Source organism: Oncorhynchus mykiss, chromosome 13, assembly GCF_057628025.1.
Source record: "Oncorhynchus mykiss isolate SJ-2025 chromosome 13, ASM5762802v1, whole genome shotgun sequence".
In the NCBI taxonomy this organism is placed as follows: Eukaryota; Metazoa; Chordata; class Actinopteri; order Salmoniformes; family Salmonidae; genus Oncorhynchus; species Oncorhynchus mykiss.
The window spans coordinates 84,339,894-84,362,792 of record NC_143034.1 but is presented as its reverse complement, the minus strand read 5'-3'; the positions used below and the strand labels follow the sequence as shown (position 1 = coordinate 84,362,792).

General features: G+C 47.3%; 1 protein-coding gene across 5 annotated transcripts in view; it reads right to left on the bottom strand.

Moving 5' to 3' along the window:
• The window catches only part of rnf216 (ring finger protein 216), a 54,340-nt gene that overhangs the window by 7,198 nt on the left and 24,243 nt on the right, over positions 1-22,899 (bottom strand). For 2 of the 5 annotated variants that reach the window (XM_090197929.1, XM_090197933.1), the window contains 6 exons: positions 18,122-18,172; positions 17,452-17,589; positions 16,443-16,591; positions 14,371-14,449; positions 2,743-2,840; positions 1,032-1,254 (listed from right to left, as the gene is read on the bottom strand). In XM_090197929.1, the coding sequence (XP_090054055.1) occupies positions 1,032-1,254; positions 2,743-2,840; positions 14,371-14,449; positions 16,443-16,591; positions 17,452-17,589; positions 18,122-18,172 (738 nt within the window). The other 3 variants (XM_090197930.1, XM_090197932.1, XM_090197931.1) reach the window with 3 other exon arrangements.

Genomic DNA, 22,899 nt, shown 5'->3' with positions numbered 1-22,899 from the left:
TCACAATACCCCATAATGACAAACCAAAAACAGGTTAAGAATTTTTTCCAAATGTATTACAAATAAAACACTGAAATATCACATTGACATCAGTATTCCGACCCTTTACTCTGTACTTTGTTGAAGCACCTGTGGCAGAGATTACAGCCTCAAGTCTTCTTGGGTATGACGCTACAAGCTTGGCACACCTGTATTGGGGGAGTTTCTCCCATTCTTCTCTGCAGATCATCTCAAGCTCTGTCAGGTTGGATGGGGAGCATTGCTGCACATCTATTTTCATGTCTCTCCAGAGATGTTCGATCGATCGGGTTCAAGTCTAGGCTCTGGCTGAGCCACTCAAGGATGATCAATGGAAACAGGATGCAGCTGAGCTGACTATTTCGAGTCTCATAGCAAAAGGTCTGAATACTTATGTAAATAAGGTATCTGTTTTTATCTTTAATAAATGTGCAAAAATGTATAAAAAACGTTTTTTTGCTTCAACATTATGGGGTATTGTGATGTCATTATGGGGTATTGTGATGTCATTATGGGGTATTGTGATGTCATTATGGGGTGTTGTGATGTCATTATGGGGTATTGTGATGTCATTATGGTTTTAATCTATTGTAGAATAAGGCTTTAACGTGTGTGTGTGTGTTACTGTGGAGTGTGTGTGTGTGTGTGCTCACCGTGGGGTCTGTGTTCGTGTGTGTGTGTGTGTGTGTGCTCACCGTGGGGTCTGTGTTCGTGTGTGTGTGTGTGTGTGTGTGTGTGTGTGTGTGTGTGTGTGTGTGTGTGTGCTCACCGTGGGGTCTGTGTTCGTGTGTGTGTGTGTGTGTGTGTGCTCACCGTGGGGTCTGTGTTCGTGTGTGTGTGTGTGTGTGTGTGTGTGTGTGTGTGTGTGCTCACCGTGGGGTCTGTGTGTGTGTGTGTGTGTGTGTGTGTGTGTGTGTGTGTGTGTGTGCTCACCGTGGGGTCTGTGTGTGTGTGTGTGTGTGTGTGTGTGTGTGTGTGTGTGTGTGTGTGTGTGTGTGTGTGTGTGTGCTCACCGTGGGGTCTGTCCAGAGAGAGCACTTGCGGCAGTGCCTACAGGGAGCGCCAGGGGAACGGGCGTGCTGACAGAAGTGGTTGTATCCACTGATTGGCTCTCGGCACAGGTAGCACATGTAGCTTCCACAACGACACCACATCCTGTTACATCCCTCAGACTTCACCAGACCTGTTCCACACTTCACGCACTTCCTGACCCGAGCTGCTGTCATCCGCTCCTCACTGTAGGGGATAGAGAGGAGTTAGGACCCTAGTTAGGACCCTAGTAAAGGCCCTAGTTAGGACCCTAGTTAGGACCCTAGTAAGCGCCCAACACCAGACCTGTTCCACACTTCCTGACCCGAGCTGCTGTCATCCGCTCCTCACTGTAGGGGATAGAGAGGAGTTAGGACCCTAGTTAGTAACCTAGATGGGACCATAGTTGGGACCCTAGTTAGTAACCTAGATGGGACCATAGTTGGGACCCTAGTTAGTAACCTAGATGGGACCATAGTTGGGACCCTAGTTGGTAACCTAGATGGGACCCTAGTTGGGACCCTAGTTGGTAACCTAGATGGGACCCTAGTTGGGACCCTGAATAGTCAGATCTGATGGTTCTGGCAGGCTACTTCCTGTCTGTCAGCTGCAGGAAGTCTGAGGAGCTGTGGACAGCAACAACAGGAAGTACTGGACGTGTATGGTAAGTGTGTTTGTAGTGAGTGTATTAACACTGTGTGTGTTAGAGTGTGTGTGTGTGTGTGTGTGTGTTAGCGTGTATTAACACTGTGTGTGTTAGTGTGGAGAGACAGGAAGCACCCGCCTGCTAAACTTCCTGCCCAGTCATCCGGGAAACAGAGCTGTTTACCCAGTACCCTCTCTGTTGTGAGAGGAACAGGACACAGAGCAGGGTTTAGCTCCATGCCTGCACTAACACCTGGGGGTATTCACTATGAACGAAACAGAACCAACCGAGTTTGTTCATTTAGAAAACACTCATGACCAACGCAACTAGGTCGGCCCTGTGACCAATCACAGCCCAGAGAGTCAACAAGGTGATTGCACAGACGACACAGCTGGTATGGCACTAGGTCGGCCCTGTGACCAATCACAGCCCAGAGAGTCAACAAGGTGATTGCACAGACGACACAGCTGGTATGTCACTAGGTCGGCCCTGTGACCAATCACAGCCCAGAGAGTCAACAAGGTCATTGTACACTTGGTTTTCACTAGACAGCTTCCCGGTGGTCTGAGCTAAAAATGAACCATTAGATTGTTACCAACACAACACGACTTTCATTTGATTGGTTGGCCAATAAGATCAGCTTCAGTCATATCAGGTGACCTGGGGGGTGGGACTACAGTAGGTCTCTTGCTTAATATGAGCCGTAGCTACTGGCATTATGACAGGATCCACTCAGAACGGATCCTAGGATTCTTCCATCGCTTCGGCATAAAAATGGCTTATCGGGGAAAATTGCCCGAATCTACTAATTTGAAGGGGTGTCCACATACTTTTGTATATATAGTGTATGAGGGAGAGATAGCAAGGACCCCTCTCTCTCTGGTCAGGCACTTACAAGGCCACCTGCATGGACCATATTAACATATGAGGGAGAGATAGCAAGGACCCCTTTCTCTCTGGTCAGGCACTTACAAGGCCACCTGCATGGACCATATTAACATATGAGGTAGAGATAGCAAGGACCCCTCTCTCTCTGGTCAGGCACTTACAAGGCCACCCTCATGCGTATCTCATCTCGTTCCATGACCTGGTCACATGACTTCCCAGCATGCTCCTTCCACTGGACACGGCACTTCCTGCAGCTCTCCTGGAGAGAGGGGGAGAGGAGGGGAGGAGAGGGGGGAGAGATTCGGTAAAAACAGTAATGTAGCATCCAAGTTTTAGGTTACCCCCCTAAATTACCCCCCTAAATTAGTAGCGGGGGGAGAGAGGTAGGGGAGATTCAGTAAAAACAGTAATGTAGCATCCAAGTTTTAGGTTACCCCCCTAAATTACCCCCCTAAATTAGTAGCGGGGGGAGAGAGGGAGGGGAGATTCAGTAAAAACACTAATGTAGCATCCAAGGTATAGGTTACCCCCCCTAAATGACCCCCCTTAAATGAATATGTCAGAGATGGTCACATGTTCTCCTCCCCTCGTCTCAATCAAAACACAGGTTACAACATCCAACATCCAGGACGCAATAGTGAGACTTGAGACTGTAGAAATAATGGAAACGAGGGGAGAGGAAAGGAGGAGGAGAGGGGAGGGGAGAGGAAAGGAGGAGGAGAGGGGAGGGGAGAGGTGAGGAGGATAGGGGACGGGAGAGGTGAGGAGAGGGGAAAGGAGGAGGAGAGGGGAGGGGAGAGGGGAGGGGAGAGGAAAGGAGGAGGAGAGGGGAGGGGAGAGGAAAGGAGGAGGAGAGGGGAGGGGTGAGGAAAGGAGGAGGAGAGGGGAGGGGTGAGGAAAGGAGGAGGAGAGGGGAGGGGTGAGGAAAGGAGGAGGAGAGGGGAGGGGTGAGGAAAGGAGGAGGAGAGGGGAGGGGAGAGGAGGATAGGGGACGGGAGAGGAAAGGAGGAGGAGAGGGGAGGGGAGAGGAGGAGGAGACTGTAGAAATAATGGAAACGAGGGGAGAGGAGGAGGAGACTGTAGAAATAATGGAAACGAGGGGAGAGGAGAGGAGGAGGAGAGGAGAGGAGGAGGAGAGGGGAGGGGAAAGGAGGAGGAGACTGTAGAAATAATGGAAACGAGGGGAGAGGAAAGGAGGGGTGAGAGAAATGGATGAGAGGGGAGAGGAAAGGAGGGGCGAGGTGAGAGGAGAGGAAAGGAAAGGGGAGGGGAGAGGAAAGGAGGGGCGAGGTGAAGGGAGAAGAGGGGAGAGGAAATCTCTTCCTAACTAGTGCACGGCTGGGTTGCAAAGTAGAACCAGTAGAATGTTTTAAAAAGGGAGTTGTCCTAAACCAAGTGTTCCCGAGCCACTGCAACAGACAGCAGCATTTAGCTACTGCCGCTACCACTGCAGAGGCTGCCTCAAACACTGACTAGCTGTGGCTCTGGGAGTGACTGAGTGACTGTGTGTGTGTGCGTGAGCGAGGGAGAGAGAGAGAGAGACAGAGAGGGAGAGAGAGAGAGAGAGAGGGAGAGAGAGAGAGAGAGAGGGAGAGAGAGACAGAGAGAGCGCGTGCGAGAGAGAGAGCGCGCGAGGGAGAGAGAGAGCGAGAGACAGAGCGAGAGAGAGAGAGAGAGAGCGAGAGAGACAGAGAGCGAGAGAGAGCGAGAGAGAGACAGAGAGAGAGAGAGAGCGGGAAGAAGAGAGAGAGAGAGCGGGAAGAAGGGAGAGAGACAGAGAGAGAGAGAGAGAGAGAGAGAGAGAGAGAGACTGCAGCAGCATTAGTGTGATCCCTCCCTGACTGCATGGTTGCCTAGTAACAGCATCTCCACCGGCTCAACATGCTGAAGGACATCTGGGGGACACACTCAGTTTCATTAAGAAGAAGTGCATCGATGTCGTCGTCCCCACAGTGACCGTACGTACATATCCCAACCAGAAACCATGATTTACAGGCAACGTCCACACTGAGCTAAACGGCTCAGTATCGTGGTCCCCAATTTCGTGGTATCCAATTGTTTTAGTAGCTACTATCTTGTCTCATCGCTACAACTCTCATACGGGCTCGGGAGAGACGAAGGTCGAAAGCCTTGCGTCCTCCGAAACACAACCCAACGAAGCCGCACTGCTTCTTAACACAGCGCCATCCAACCCGGAAGCCAGCTGCACCAATGTGTCGGAGGAAACACTGTGCACCTGGCAACCTTGGTTAGCGTGCACTGCGCCCGGCCCGCCACAGGAGTCGCTAGTGTGCGATGAGACAAGGATATCCCTACCGGCCAAACCCAACCCTAACCTGGACGAGGCTAGGCCAATTGTGCGTCGCCTCATGGACGTCCCGGTCGCGCCCGGCTGCGACAGAGCCTGGAAGCCAGAGTCTCACTGCGATGACCACTGCACCAACCGGGAGGCCCAAAGCTGCAGTCTGGACACTAATCCAGACGCTTAAAAGAAATCCCGGACAAAAGGAACACCTACGTGAGAATGCTGTTCATTGACGACAGCTCAGCGTTCAACACCATAGTGCCCTTTCCCACCTGGACTAAAGGAACACCTACGTGAGAATGCTGTTCATTGACGACAGCTCAGCGTTCAACACCAGGCTTTGTCCCCTCCTGTACTCCCTGCTGTACTCCCTGCTGTACTCCCTCCTGTACTCCCTCCTGTACCCCCTCCTGTACTCCCCTGCTCACCCACGACTACGTGACCAAGCACCATCATTAAGTTTGCCGACCACACAACGAATGGTAGGCCTGATCACCGTCAACGATGAAGACAGCCAATAGGGGAGGAGGTCAAAGACCTGGCAAGTGTGGTGCCAGGACAACAACCTCTCCCTCAACGTCAGCAAGACTAATGAGCTAAATCGTGGACTACAGGAAATGGAGGTCTGAACACGCCCTCCCTCATTTACATCGCCGGGGCTGTGGTGAAGCAGGTCGAGAGGTTCATGTTCCTCGCTGTTCAAAAGTGTTATGTAATGTCATGTCATATTTTTTATTGTATAGAACTTCCTTAATGTTACAGGACCCCCAGAGGAAAAGCAGGGTGTTCCTCTGTCCAGTGTCTGTGTTCTGTCCTTTACATATTGATTTTTAAATCCGAGCCCCTGTCCCCCCCCCGCAGGAAGCCTTTTGCCAGGCCGTCATTGTAAATAAGAATTTGTTCTTAACTGACTTGCCTAGTTAAATAAACATGTAAAAATACAAATAGCCTTAGTAGAGCAGTGGGTTAGCATTAGCCAGTTCGCTATAGAGCCTTTCTCCATGATAGTAGAGCAGTGGGTTATCATTAGCCAGTTCGCTATAGAGCCTGTCTCCATGATAGTAGAGCAGTGGGTTATCATTAGCCAGTTCGCTATAGAGCCTGTCTCCATGATAGCAGAGCAGTGGGTTATCATTAGCCAGTTCGCTATAGAGCCTGTCTCCATGATAGTAGAGCAGTGGGTTAGCATTAGCCAGTTAGCTATAGCGCCTGTCTCCATGATAGCAGAGCAGTGGGTTAGCATTAGCCAGTTAGCTATAGCGCCTGTCTCCATGATAGCAGAGCAGTGGGTTAGCATTAGCCAGTTAGCTAACCTGTCTCCATGATAGCAGAGCAGTGGGTTAGCATTAGCCAGTTAGCTATAGAGCCTGTCTCCATGACAGCAGAGCAGTGGGTTAGCATTAGCCAGTTAGCTATAGAGCCTGTCTCCATGATAGCAGAGCAGTGGGTTAGCATTAGCCAGTTAGCTATAGCGCCTGTCTCCATGATAGCAGAGCAGTGGGTTAGCATTAGCCAGTTAGCTAACCTGTCTCCATGATAGCAGAGCAGTGGGTTAGCATTAGCCAGTTAGCTATAGAGCCTGTCTCCATGACAGCAGAGCAGTGGGTTAGCATTAGCCAGTTAGCTATAGAGCCTGTCTCCATGATAGCAGAGCAGTGGGTTAGCATTAGCTAACCCAGACAATAGGGAGGGAGAGAGGAGAGGGAAGGAGTGGATGAATAAAGACAGTGAAATATCACACCCTTGTGGCAACAGCCAGAGGACGGGCATGAGTGTGTGTATATTCAGTGTGTATATTCAGTGTGTATATTCAGTGTGTGTATACATGAGAGTGTGTGTACATGAGAGTGTGTGTATATTCAGTGTGTGTATATGAGAGTGTGTGTGTATATGAGAGAGTGTGTGTATATGAGAGAGTGTGTGTATATGAGAGAGTGTGTGTATATGAGAGAGTGTGTGTATATGAGAGAGTGTGTGTATATGAGAGAGTGTGTGTATATGAGAGAGTGTGTGTATGTATATGAGAGAGTGTGTGTATGTATATGAGAGAGTGTGTGTATTCAGTGTGTATATTCAGTGTGTGTATATGAGAGTGTGTGTATATGAGAGAGTGTGTGTATTCAGTGTGTATATTCAGTGTGTGTATATGAGAGTATGTGTATATGAGAGAGTGTGTGTATTCAGTGTGTGTATAATCAGTGTGTGTATATTCAGTGTGTGTATATGAGAGGGTGTGTGTATTCAGTGTGTGTATATGAGAGTGTGTATATTCAGTGTGTGTATATGAGAGTGTGTGTAGTCAGTGTGTGTAGTCAGTGTGTCTCTCATCCTCTCCTCTGATTCAGATGTCCACTCCCTTCCTCTCTGCAGGAACAGCCCTTATAAGGAAACAGAAGGCTTTTACACACAATCTGATTGGGTGGGAGCTGCTGTGGGTGTGGCAGAGGGGAGGAGGGAGAGAGGGGAGTTGGCTCTCTGGAATGAGGTACGGACAGAGCACATGGTCTGGGGAGGGGAAAGAGGTACGGTCAGAGCACATGGTCTGGGGAGGGGTTAAGAGGTATGGACAGAGCACATGGTCTGGGGAGGGGTTAAGAGGTACGGTCAGAGCACATGGTCTGGGGAGGGGAAAGAGGTACGGTCAGAGCACATGGTCTGGGGAGGGGAAAGAGGTACGGTCAGAGCACATGGTCTGGGGAGGGGTTAAGAGGTACGGTCAGAGCACATGGTCTGGGGAGGGGAAAGAGGTACGGTCAGAGCACATGGTCTGGGGAGGGGAAAGAGGTACGGTCAGAGCACATGGTCTGGGGAGGGGAAAGAGGTACGGTCAGAGCACATGGTCTGGGGAGGGGAAAGAGGTACGGTCAGAGCACATGGTCTGGGGAGGGGAAAGAGGTACGGTCAGAGCACATGGTCTGGGGAGGGGAAAGAGGTACGGTCAGAGCACATGGTCTGGGGAGGGGAAAGAGGTACGGTCAGAGCACATGGTCTGGGGAGGGGAAAGAGGTACGGTCAGAGCACATGGTCTGGGGAGGGGTTAAGAGGTACGGTCAGAGCACATGGTCTGGGGAGAGGAAAGAGGTACGGTCAGAGCACATGGTCTGGGGAGGGGAAAGAGGTACGGTCAGAGCACATGGTCTGGGGAGGGGAAAGAGGTACGGTCAGAGCACATGGTCTGGGGAGGGGAAAGAGGTACGGTCAGAGCACATGGTCTGGGGAGGGGAAAGAGGTACGGTCAGAGCACATGGTCTGGGGAGGGGTTAAGAGGTACGGTCAGAGCACATGGTCTGGGGAGGGGAAAGAGGTACGGTCAGAGCACATGGTCTGGGGAGGGGAAAGAGGTACGGTCAGAGCACATGGTCTGGGGAGGGGAAAGAGGTACGGTCAGAGCACATGGTCTGGGGAGGGGTTAAGAGGTACGGTCAGAGCACATGGTCTGGGGAGGGGAAAGAGGTACGGTCAGAGCACATGGTCTGGGGAGGGGAAAGAGGTACGGTCAGAGCACATGGTCTGGGGAGGGGAAAGAGGTACGGTCAGAGCACATGGTCTGGGGAGGGGAAAGAGGTACGGTCAGAGCACATGATCTGGGGAGGGGAAAGAGGTACGGTCAGAGCACATGGTCTGGGGAGGGGAAAGAGGTACGGTCAGAGCACATGGTCTGGGGAGGGGTTAAGAGGTACGGTCAGAGCACATGATCTGGGGAGGGGAAAGAGGTACGGTCAGAGCACATGGTCTGGGGAGGGGTTAAGAGGTACGGTCAGAGCACATGGTCTGGGGAGGGGAAAGAGGTACGGTCAGAGCACATGGTCTGGGGAGAGGAAAGAGGTACGGTCAGAGCACATGGTCTGGGGAGGGGAAAGAGGTACGGTCAGAGCACATGGTCTGGGGAGGGGAAAGAGGTACGGTCAGAGCACATGGTCTGGGGAGGGGTTAAGAGGTACGGTCAGAGCACATGGTCTGGGGAGGGGAAAGAGGTACGGTCAGAGCACATGGTCTGGGGAGGGGAAAGAGGTACGGTCAGAGCACATGGTCTGGGGAGGGGAAAGAGGTACGGTCAGAGCACATGGTCTGGGGAGGGGAAAGAGGTACGGTCAGAGCACATGATCTGGGGAGGGGAAAGAGGTACGGTCAGAGCACATGGTCTGGGGAGGGGAAAGAGGTACGGTCAGAGCACATGGTCTGGGGAGGGGTTAAGAGGTACGGTCAGAGCACATGATCTGGGGAGGGGAAAGAGGTACGGTCAGAGCACATGGTCTGGGGAGGGGTTAAGAGGTACGGTCAGAGCACATGGTCTGGGGAGGGGAAAGAGGTACGGTCAGAGCACATGGTCTGGGGAGAGGAAAGAGGTACGGTCAGAGCACATGGTCTGGGGAGGGGAAAGAGGTACGGTCAGAGCACATGGTCTGGGGAGGGGAAAGAGGTACGGTCAGAGCACATGGTCTGGGGAGGGGAAAGAGGTACGGTCAGAGCACATGGTCTGGGGAGGGGAAAGAGGTACGGTCAGAGCACATGGTCTGGGGAGGGGAAAGAGGTACGGTCAGAGCACATGGTCTGGGGAGGGGAAAGAGGTACGGTCAGAGCACATGGTCTGGGGAAAGAGATATACTGCTGAAGTGTGTGTGACTCCTCACACATACAGTCATGTTCACACCTGCAGCCACACACACACACACACACACACACACACACACACACACACACACACACACACACATTAAATTGCAGTTTATTGCCCAGGCCACATCTCCAGTGCCTCCTTGCAGCATGCCTATTTTTTTGTACCTTTATTTAACTAGGCAAGTCAGTTAAAGAACACATTCTTATTTTCAATGACGGCCTAGGAACAGTGGGTTAACTGCCTTGTTCAGGGGCAGAACGACAGATTTGTACCTTGTCAGCTCGGGGGATTCGTTTTTGCAACCTTTCGGTTACTAGTCCAACGCTCTAACCACTAGGCTAACTGTCGCCCTACAAATCTCATAACCACATGTGGAAAACAGTGTGTGTGTGTGTGTGTGTGTGTGTCAGTCGGTCAGACAGAAACCAGGGAAGAGAATCTGGGTCAAACATGATCTGAAACACATTTGACATGGATGGAAAACTGGTTTCAACCAATGGGAGGGCAGGACAAGAAGGGCGTGGCATGAGAGTAGTATTGAGCTCTTCCTCACATCACTGTGTGTGTGTGTGTGTGTGTGTGTGAGAGAGAGAGAGAGAGTGTACTTAGCCCCAGGAATGCAGTGTCACACACTGGGGAGGAGGAGACGGAGAGAGGAAACCTAGATTAGTCATGGAGCTCTGTCTCCATCTACAGGACAGAGAGGAGAGAACTACAGGACAGAGAGGAGAGAACTACAGGACAGAGAGGAGAGAACTACAGGACAGAGAGGAGAGAACTACAGGACAGAGAGGAGAGAACTACAGGACAGAGAGAGAGAGAACTACAGGACAGAGAGGAGAGAACTACAGGACAGAGAGGAGAGAACTACAGGACAGAGAGGAGAGAACTACAGGACAGAGAGGAGAGAACTACAGGACAGAGAGGAGAGAACTACAGGACAGAGAGGAGAGAACTACAGGACAGAGAGGAGAGAACTACAGGACAGAGAGAGAGAGAACTACAGGACAGAAAGGAGAGAACTACAGGACAGAGAGGAGAGAACTACAGGACAGAGAGGAGAGAACTACAGGACAGAGAGGAGAGAACTACAGGACAGAGAGGAGAGAACTAGAGGACAGAGAGGAGAGAACTACAGGACAGAGAGAGATGCAGGGAGGAAGACTAGATCAGTCATGGAGCTCTGTCTCCATCTACAGGACAGAGGGGAGAACTACATCTCAAGACATCAGTCAGTAAGTTAAAGTTTGTACGCAAATGGGTCTTCCAAATGGACAATGATCCCAAGCATACTTCCAAAGTTGTGGCAAAATGGCTTAAGGACAACAACATCAAGGTATTGGAGTGGCCGTCACAAAGCCCTGACCTCAATCCTATAGAACATTTGTGGGCAGAACTGAAAAAGCGTGTGCGAGCAAGGAGGCCTACAAACCTGACTCAGTTACACCAGCTCTGTGAGGAGGCCTACAAACCTGACTCAGTTACACCAGCTCTGTCAGGAGGAATGGGACCCCCTACCTGTTAAAGACAACCTGGACCCCCTACCTGTTAAAGACAGGTCCAGACAACCTGGACCCCCTACCTGTTAAAGACAGGTCCAGACAACCTGGACCCCCTACCTGTTAAAGACAGGTCCAGACAACCTGGACCCCCTACCTGTTAAAGACAGGCCCAGACAACCTGGACCCCCTACCTGTTAAAGACAGGTCCAGACAACCTGGACATCTACCTGTTAAAGACAGGTCCAGACAACCTGGACCCCCTACCTGTTAAAGACAACCTGGACCCCCTACCTGTTAAAGACAGGTCCAGACAACCTGGACCCCCTACCTGTTAAAGACAACCTGGACCCCCTACCTGTTAAAGACAGGTCCAGACAACCTGGACCCCCTACCTGTTAAAGACAACCTGGACCCCCTACCTGTTAAAGACAGGTCCAGACAACCTGGACCCCCTACCTGTTAAAGACAGGTCCAGACAACCTGGACCCCCTACCTGTTAAAGACAACCTGGACCCCCTACCTGTTAAAGACAGGTCCAGACAACCTGGACCCCCTACCTGTTAAAGACAGGTCCAGACAACCTGGACCCCCTACCTGTTAAAGACAACCTGGACCCCTACCTGTTAAAGACAGGTCCAGACAACCTGGACCCCCTACCTGTTAAAGACAACCTGGACCCCCTACCTGTTAAAGACAGGTCCAGACAACCTGGACCCCCTACCTGTTAAAGACAACCTGGACCCCTACCTGTTAAAGACAGGTCCAGACAACCTGGACCCCCTACCTGTTAAAGACAGCAGCTGGTATTATTACTGAACCTGAGGCTCACATTTTCAACTTAAGTCTCTTGATCAATCTCCATACCCAGCATTTTGGAAATCAGCTGATGTCCTCCCACTGCTAAAAGGGTGGAGATTCCTCAGATGCTAATAACTATCGTCCTCGATCTAAACTCCCTATCCTGGACAAAGTCTATGAACTCCCTATCCTGGACAAAGTCTATGAACTCCCTATCCTGGACAAAGTCTATGAACTCCCTATCCTGGACAAAGTCTATGAACTCCCTATCCTGGACAAAGTCTCTAAACTCCCTATCCTGGACAAAGTCTATGAACTCCCTATCCTGGACAAAGTCTCTAAACTCCCTATCCTGGACAAAGTCTACGAACCCCTAGTGAACTCTGTATCCTGGACAAAGTCTATGAATCCCCAGTGAACTCTGTATCCTGGACAAAGTCTACGAACCCCTAGTGAACTCTGTATCCTGGACAAAGTCTATGAATCCATAGTGAACTCTGTATCCTGGACAAAGTCTACGAACCCCTAGTGAACTCTTTATCCTGGACAAAGTCTACGAACCCCTAGTGAACTCCCTATCCTGGACAAAGTCTATGAATCCATAGTGAACTCCCTATCCTGGACAAAGTCTATGAATCCCTAGTGAACTCCCTATCCTGGACAAAGTCTACGAACCCCTAGTGAACTCCCTATCCTGGACAAAGTCTACGAACCCCTAGTGAACTCCCTATCCTGGACAAAGTCTACGAACCCCTAGTGAACTCCCTATCCTGGACAAAGTCTTATTATGGATCCCCATTTAGTTCCTGCCAAGGCAGCAGCTACTCTTCCTGGGGTTTATTATGGATCCCCGTTAGTTCCTGTTAAGGCAGCAGCTACTCTTCCTGGGGTTTATTATGGATCCCCATTAGTTCCTGCCAAGGCAGCAGCTACTCTTCCTGGGGTTTATTATGGATCCCCATTAGTTCCTGCCAAGGCAGCAGCTACTCTTCCTGGGGTTTATTATGAATCCCCATTAGTTCCTGCAGCAGCTACTCTTCCTGGGGTTTATTATGGATCCCCATTAGTTCCTGCCAAGGCAGCAGCTACTCTTCCTGGGGTTTATTATGGATCCCCATTAGTTCCTGTCAAGGCAGCAGCTACTCTTCCTGGGGTTTATTATGGATCCCCATTAGTTCCTGCCAAGGCAGCAGCTACTCTTCCTGGGGTTTATTATGGATCCCCATTAATTCCTGTCAAGTCAGCAGCTATTCTTCCTGGGGTTTATTATGGATCCCCATTAGTTCCTGCCAAAGCAGCAGCTACTCTTCCTGGGGTTTATTATGGATCCCCATTAGTTCCTGCCAAGGCAGCAGCTACTCTTCCTGGGGTTTATTATGGATCCCCATTAGTTCCTGCCAAGGCAGCAGCTACTCTTCCTGGGGTTTATTATGGATCCCCATTAATTCCTGTTAAGGCAGCAGCTACTCTTCCTGGGGTTTATTATGGATCCCCATTAGTTCCTGTCAAGGCAGCAGCTACTCTTCCTGGGGTTTATTATGGATCCCCATTAGTTCCTGTCAAGGCAGCAGCTACTCTTCCTGGGGTTTATTATGGATCCCCATTAGTTCCTGCCAAGGCAGCAGCTACTCTTCCTGGGGTTTATTATGGATCCCCATTAGTTCCTGTCAAGGCAGCAGCTACTCTTCTACTAGGGCCTGTAGGACCTGCCTTGTTGATAGTGTTGTTAAGAAGGTAGAAACTAGGGCCTGTAGGACCTGCCTTGTTGATAGTGTTAAGAAGGTAGAAACTAGGGCCTGTAGGACCTGCCTTGTTGATAGTGTTGTTAAGAAGGTAGAAACTAGGGCCTGTAGGACCTGCCTTGTTGATAGTGTTGTTAAGAAGGTAGAAACTAGGACCTGTAGGACCTGCCTTGTTGATAGTGCTGTTAAGAAGGTAGAAACTAGGGCCTGTAGGACCTGCCTTGTTGATAGTGCTGTTAAGAAGGTAGAAACTAGGGCCTGTAGGACCTGCCTTGTTGATAGTGTTGTTAAGAAGGTAGAAACTAGGGCCTGTAGGACCTGCCTTGTTGATAGTGTTGTTAAGAAGGTAGAAACTAGGGACTGTAGGACCTGCCTTGTTGATAGTGCTGTTAAGAAGGTAGAAACTAGGGCCTGTAGGACCTGCCTTGTTGATAGTGTTGTTAAGAAGGTAGAAACTAGGGACTGTAGGACCTGCCTTGTTGATAGTGCTGTTAAGAAGGTAGAAACTAGGGACTGTAGGACCTGCCTTGTTGATAGTGCTGTTAAGAAGGTAGAAACTAGGGCCTGTAGGACCTGCCTTGTTGATAGTGTTGTTAAGAAGGTAGAAACTAGGGCCTGTAGGACCTGCCTTGTTGATAGTGTTGTTAAGAAGGTAGAAACTAGGGCCTGTATGACCTGTCTTGTTGATAGTGTTGTTAAGAAAGTAGAAACTAGGGCCTGTAGGACCTGCCTTGTTGATAGTGTCGATAAGAAGGTAGTTTGTTCCATCTCACGTGATTTATACCTCGACTGAGGGACAGTATCCGACACGCGTGTCAACTCACCTTCCGACAGCGAGGGTTGGGACAGCTGAACAGCGACACACCTTTATCCAACAACGCTGGGAAGTTACAGGACGGACAACTGGAGATAAAAGACAGGAAAAGACCGATGCAGGTCAGAACATTCTAGAAACCATTTCTGTGACAGACAGAGACAGAGACAGAGACAGCGACAGACAGACAGACAGACAGACAGACAGACAGACAGACAGACAGACAGAGACCAACAGAGATCCTATTAAATGACTAGATGTCATAAACCTTCAAAGTTCTAGAATTTAGTTGAAAATGGCAGCCATCTTGTTCAGGGAGAAATCCAAAAACCCAGTAAAACATCTAAACATCCATCTTGTTTAAAGGCTGGTTTATAGTCCGTCTATCGACATGTCTCTAGAACATTCTATTGTCGTCTGACATCTTGTTTAAAGGCTGGTTTATAGTCCGTCTATCGACATGTCTCTAGAACATTCTATTGTCTAAACATCCATCTTGTTTAAAGGCTGGTTTATAGTCCGTCTATCGACATGTCTCTAGAACATTCTATTGTCTAAACATCCATCTTGTTTAAAGGCTGGTTTATAGTCCCGTCTATCGACATGTCTCTAGAACATTCTATTGTCTAAACATCCATCTTGTTTAAAGGCTGGTTTATAGTCCGTCTATCGACATGTCTCTAGAACATTCTATTGTCTAAACATCCATCTTGTTTAAAGGCTGGTTTATAGTCCCGTCTATCGACATGTCTCTAGAACATTCTATTGTCTAAACATCCATCTTGTTTAAAGGCTGGTTTATAGTCCGTCTATCGACATGTCTCTAGAACATTCTATTGTCTAAACATCCATCTTGTTTAAAGGCTGGTTTATAGTCCCGTCTATCGACATGTCTCTAGAACATTCTATTGTCTAAACATCCATCTTGTTTAAAGGCTGGTTTATAGTCCGTCTATCGACATGTCTCTAGAACATTCTATTGTCTAAACATCCATCTTGTTTAAAGGCTGGTTTATAGTCCCGTCTATCGACATGTCTCTAGAACATTCTATTGTCTAAACATCCATCTTGTTTAAAGGCTGGTTTATAGTCCGTCTATCGACATGTCTCTAGAACATTCTATTGTCTAAACATCCATCTTGTTTAAAGGCTGGTTTATAGTCCGTCTATCGACATGTCTCTAGAACATTCTATTGTCTAAACATCCATCTTGTCTAAAGGCTGGTTTATAGTCCGTCTATCGACATGTCTCTAGAACATTCTATTGTCTAAACATCCATCTTGTTTAAAGGCTGGTTTATAGTCCCGTCTATCGACATGTCTCTAGAACATTCTATTGTCTAAACATCCATCTTGTTTAAAGGCTGGTTTATAGTCCCGTCTATCGACATGTCTCTAGAACATTCTATTGTCTAAACATCCATCTTGTTTAAAGGCTGGTTTATAGTCCCGTCTATCGACATGTCTCTAGAACATTCTATTGTCTAAACATCCATCTTGTTTAAAGGCTGGTTTATAGTCCCGTCTATCGACATGTCTCTAGAACATTCTATTGTCTAAACATCCATCTTGTTTAAAGGCTGGTTTATAGTCCGTCTATCGACATGTCTCTAGAACATTCTATTGTCTAAACATCCATCTTGTTTAAAGGCTGGTTTATAGTCCGTCTATCGACATGTCTCTAGAACATTCTATTGTCGTCTGACATCTTGTTTAAAGGCTGGTTTATAGTCCCGTCTATCGACATGTCTCTAGAACATTCTATTGTCTAAACATCCATCTTGTTTAAAGGCTGGTTTATAGTCCGTCTATCGACATGTCTCTAGAACATTCTATTGTCTAAACATCCATCTTGTTTAAAGGCTGGTTTATAGTCCGTCTATCGACATGTCTCTAGAACATTCTATTGTCTAAACATCCATCTTGTTTAAAGGCTGGTTTATAGTCCGTCTATCGACATCACAAGGTGGTTCATGTCCATTCTAGTATTTGTAACACCACGGTTACCCAACTCCCTGAACAACATGGCCGACCTTTAGACAATCACAAGAAGGTTCATGTCTAGTATTTGTATCGTCATACCGTACTAGTTCGTCGGCGCAGGTCGCGGCCACGGCCTCTTCAGCCTGTCTCTCGTAGTATTTACACAACACCGTGTCCGGCAACACCTTTTCCAACTCGCACACCGGGAAGGAACAGGGACAGCCTGCTTCCATACAGCTGAGAGACGACTGGAACACAGAGACACCCTGTTAACAGCCTGCTTCCATACAGCTGAGAGAGGACTGGAACACAGAGACACCCTGTTAACACCTAGACCACACAGCTGAGAGAGGACTGGAACACAGAGACACCCTGTTAACAGCCTGCTTCCACACAGCTGAGAGACGACTGGAACACAGAGACACCCTGTTAACAGCCTGCTTCCATACAGCTGAGAGAGGACTGGAACACAGAGACACCCTGTTAACAGCCTGCTTCCATACAGCTGAGAGAGGACTGGAACACAGAGACACCCTGTTAACAGCCTGCTTCCATACAGCTGAGAGAGGACTGGAACACAGAGACACCCTGTTAACAGCCTGCTTCCATACAGCTGAGAGAGGACTGGAACACAGAGACACCCTGTTAACAGCCTGCTTCCATACAGCTGAGAGAGGACTGGAACACAGAGACACCCTGTTAACACCTAAACCATACAGCTGAGAGAGGACTGGAACACAGAGACACCCTGTTAACACCTAAACCATACAGCTGAGAGAGGACTGGAACACAGAGACACCCTGTTAACAGCCTGCTTCCATACAGCTGAGAGAGGACTGGAACACAGAGACACCCTGTTAACAGCCTGCTTCCATACAGCTGAGAGAGGACTGGAACACAGAGACACCCTGTTAACAGCCTGCTTCCATACAGCTGAGAGAAGACTGGAACACAGAGACACCCTGTTAACACCTAGACCACACAGCTGAGAGAGGACTGGAACACAGAGACACCCTGTTAACACCTAGACCACACAGCTGAGAGAGGACTGGAACACAGAAACACCCTGTTAACACCTAGACCACACAGCGTACCCACCCCCACATACCTGTCCCGACCCGAACACGGCCTCCTCGGCATATTTAACCAGACATTCTTTACAGAAGAGATGTCCATCAGAACACTGGGTCATCTTCTCGAAGGCAAAGTCCCCACAGCAACACCCACACTCTATCAGCTGTCCGTCCTACAGAGAGAGAGAGAGAGAGAGAGAGATGTTCACTACACAACCCAACACCCACACTCTATCAGCTGTCCGTCCTACAGAGAGAGAGAGAGAGAGAGAGAGAGAGAGATGTTCACTACACAACCCAACACCCACACTCTATCAGCTGTCCGTCCTACAGAGAGAGAGAGAGAGAGAGAGAGAGAGAGAGATGTTCACTACACAACCCAACACCCACACTCTATCAGCTGTCCGTCCTACAGAGAGAGAGAGAGAGAGAGAGAGAGAGAGAGAGAGAGAGATGTTCACTACACAACCCAACACCCACACTATCAGCTGTCCGTCCTACAGAGAGAGAGAGAGAGAGGAAGTGAGAGGTAGAGAGAGAGGAAGTGAGAGGTAGAGAGAGAGGAAGTGAGAGGTAGAGAGAGAGGAAGTGAGAGAGAGAGAGAGAGAGAGAGAGGAAGTGAGAGGTAGAGAGAGAGGAAGTGAGAGGTAGAGAGAGAGGAAGTGAGAGAGACAGAGAGAGGAAGTGGTGTTTGGGTAGATGTACCTTCTCATACTCCTCCTCATTAACCTGCAGAGCCAGCAGGAAGTCTTCATGCTGCACAGAGAGAGAACATCATGATCATCAGATATATAACAACCCCTCATCAGTTATATAACAGACCCCTCATCAGATATATAACAGACCCCTCATCAGATATATAACAGACCCCTCATCAGATATATAGCAGACCCCTCATCAGATATATAACAGACCCCTCATCAGATATATAACAGACCCCTCATCAGTTATATAACAGACCCTGACCCCTCATCAGATATATAACAGACCCTGACCCCTCATCAGATATATAACAGACCCCTCATCAGTAATATAACAGACCCCTCATCAGATATATAACAGACCCTGACCCCTCATCAGTTATATAACAGACCCCTCATCAGATATATAACAGACCCCTCATCAGATATATAACAGACCCCTCATCAGATATATAACAGACCCCTCATCAGATATATAACAGACCCCTCATCAGATATATAACAGACCCTGACCCCTCATCAGATATATAACAGACCCCTCATCAGATATATAACAGACCCTGACCCCTCATCAGATATATAACAGACCCTGACCCCTCATCAGTTATATAACAGACCCCTCATCAGATATATAACAGACCCCTCATCAGTTATATAACAGACCCCTCATCAGATATATAACAGACCCCTCATCAGATATATAACATACCCCTCATCAGATATATAACAGACCCCTCATCAGATATATAACAGACCCCTCATCAGATATATAGCAGACCCCTCATCAGATATATAACAGACCCCTCATCAGTTATATAACAGACCCCTCATCAGATATATAACAGACCCCTCATCAGTTATATAACAGACCCCTCATCAGATATATAACAGACCCCTCATCAGATATATAACAGACCCCTCATCAGATATATAACAGACCCCTCATCAGATATATAACAGACCCCTCATCAGTTATATAACAGACCCCTCATCAGATATATAACAGACCCCTCATCAGTTATATAACAGACCCCTCATCAGTTATATAACAGACCCCTCATCAGATATATAACAGACCCCTCATCAGATATATAACAGACCCCATATCAGATATATAACAGACCCTGACCCCTCATCAGATATATAACAGACCCCTCATCAGATATATAACAGACCCTGACCCCTCATCAGATATATAACAGACCCCTCATCAGATATATAACAGACCCCATATCAGATATATAACAGACCCCTCATCAGATATATAACAGACCCCTCATCAGTTATATAACAGACCCCTCATCAGATATATAACAGACCCCTCATCAGATATATAACAGACCCCTCATCAGATATATAACAGACCCCTCATCAGATATATAACAGACCCCTCATCAGATATATAACAGACCCCTCATCAGATATATAACAGACCCCTCATCAGTTATATAACAGACCCCTCATCAGATATATAACAGACCCCTCATCAGATATATAACAGACCCCTCATCAGATATATAACAGACCCCTCATCAGATATATAACAGACCCCTCATCAGATATATAACAGACCCCTCATCAGTTATATAACAGACCCCTCATCAGATATATAACAGACCCCTCATCAGATATATAACAGACCCCTCATCAGATATATAACAGACCCCTCATCAGATATATAACAGACCCTGACCCCTCATCAGATATATAACAGACCCCATATCAGATATATAACAGACCCCTCATCAGATATATAACAGACCCCTCATCAGATATATAACAGACCCCTCATCAGATATATAACAGACCCCTCATCAGATATATAACAGACCCTGACCCCTCATCAGATATATAACAGACCCCTCATCAGATATATAACAGACCCCTCATCAGATATATAACAGACCCCTCATCAGATATATAACAGACCCTGACCCCTCATCAGATATATAACAGACCCCTCATCAGATATATAACAGACCCCATATCAGATATATAACAGACCCTGACCCCTCATCAGATATATAACAGACCCCTCATCAGATATATAACAGACCCCATATCAGATATATAACAGACCCTGACCCCTCATCAGTTATATAACAGACCCCTCATCAGATATATAACAGACCCCTCATCAGATATATAACAGACCCCTCATCAGATATATAACAGACCCCTCATCAGATATATAACAGACCCCTCATCAGATATATAACAGACCCCTCATCAGATATATAACAGACCCCTCATCAGATATATAACAGACCCCATATCAGATATATAACAGACCCCTCATCAGATATATAACAGACCCCTCATCAGATATATAACAGACCCCTCATCAGATATATAACAGACCCTGACCCCTCATCAGATATATAACAGACCCCTCATCAGATATATAACAGACCCCTCATCAGATATATAACAGACCCCTCATCAGATATATAACAGACCCTGACCCCTCATCAGATATATAACAGACCCCTCATCAGATATATAACAGACCCCATATCAGATATATAACAGACCCCTCATCAGATATATAGCAGACCCCTCATCAGATATATAACAGACCCCTCATCAGATATATAACAGACCCCTCATCAGTTATATAACAGACCCCTCATCAGATATATAACAGACCCCTCATCAGATATATAACAGACCCCTCATCAGTTATATAACAGACCCCTCATCAGATATATAACAGACCCCTCATCAGATATATAACAGACCCCATATCAGATATATAACAGACCCTGACCCCTCATCAGATATATAACAGACCCCTCATCAGATATATAACAGACCCCTCATCAGATATATAACAGACCCTGACCCCTCATCAGATATATAACAGACCCCTCATCAGATATATAACAGACCCCTCATCAGATATATAACAGACCCCTCATCAGATATATAACAGACCCCTCATCAGATATGTAACAGACCCTGACCCCTCATCAGATATATAACAGACCCCTCATCAGATATATAACAGACCCCTCATCAGATATATAACAGACCCCATATCAGATATATAACAGACCCCTCATCAGTTATATAACAGACCCCTCATCAGATATATAACAGACCCCTCATCAGTTATATAACAGACCCCTCATCAGATATATAACAGACCCCTCATCAGATATATAACAGACCCCATATCAGATATATAACAGACCCCATATCAGATATATAACAGACCCCTCATCAGATATATAACAGACCCCTCATCAGATATATAACAGACCCCTCATCAGATATATAACAGACCCCTCATCAGATATATAACAGACCCATCATCAGATATATAACAGACCCCTCATCAGATATATAACAGACCCCTCATCAGATATATAACAGACCCCTCATCAGATATATAACAGACCCCATATCAGATATATAACAGACCCCTCATCAGTTATATAACAGACCCCTCATCAGATATATAACAGACCCTGACCCCTCATCAGATATATAACAGACCCCTCATCAGATATATAACAGACCCCTCATCAGATATATAACAGACCCCTCATCAGATATATAACAGACCCCTCATCAGATATATAACAGACCCCTCATCAGATATATAACAGACCCCTCATCAGATATATAACAGACCCCTCATCAGATATATAACAGACCCCTCATCAGATATATAACAGACCCCTCATCAGATATATAACAGACCCCATATCAGATATATAACAGACCCTGACCCCTCATCAGATATATAACAGACCCCTCATCAGATATATAACAGACCCCTCATCAGATATATAACAGACCCCTCATCAGATATATAACAGACCCCTCATCAGATATATAACAGACCCCTCATCAGATATATAACAGACCCCTCATCAGATATATAACAGACCCCTCATCAGATATATAACAAACCCCTCATCAGATATATAACAGACCCCTCATCAGATATATAACAGACCCCTCATCAGATATATAACAGACCCCTCATCAGATATATAACAGACCCCTCATCAGATATATAACAGACCCCTCATCAGATATATAACAGACCCCTCATCAGATATATAACAGACCCCTCATCAGATATATAACAGACCCCTCATCAGTTATATAACAGACCCCTCATCAGATATATAACACACCCCTCATCAGTTATATAACAGACCCCTCATCAGATATATAACAGACCCCTCATCAGATATATAACAGACCCCTCATCAGATATATAACAGACCCCTCATCAGTTATATAACAGACCCCTCATCAGATATATAACAGACCCTGACCCCTCATCAGATATATAACAGACCCCTCATCAGATATATAGCAGACCCCTCATCAGATATATAACAGACCCCTCATCAGTTATATAACAGACCCCTCATCAGATATATAACAGACCCCTCATCAGATATATAACAGACCCCTCATCAGTTATATAACAGACCCCTCATCAGATATATAACAGACCCCTCATCAGATATATAACAGACCCCTCATCAGATATATAACAGACCCTGACCCCTCATCAGATATATAACAGACCCCTCATCAGATATATAACAGACCCTGACCCCTCATCAGATATATAACAGACCCCTCATCAGATATATAGCAGACCCCTCATCAGATATATAACAGACCCCTCATCAGATATATAGCAGACCCCTCATCAGATATATAACAGACCCCTCATCAGTTATATAACAGACCCCTCATCAGATATATAACAGACCCCTCATCAGATATATAACAGACCCCTCATCAGATATA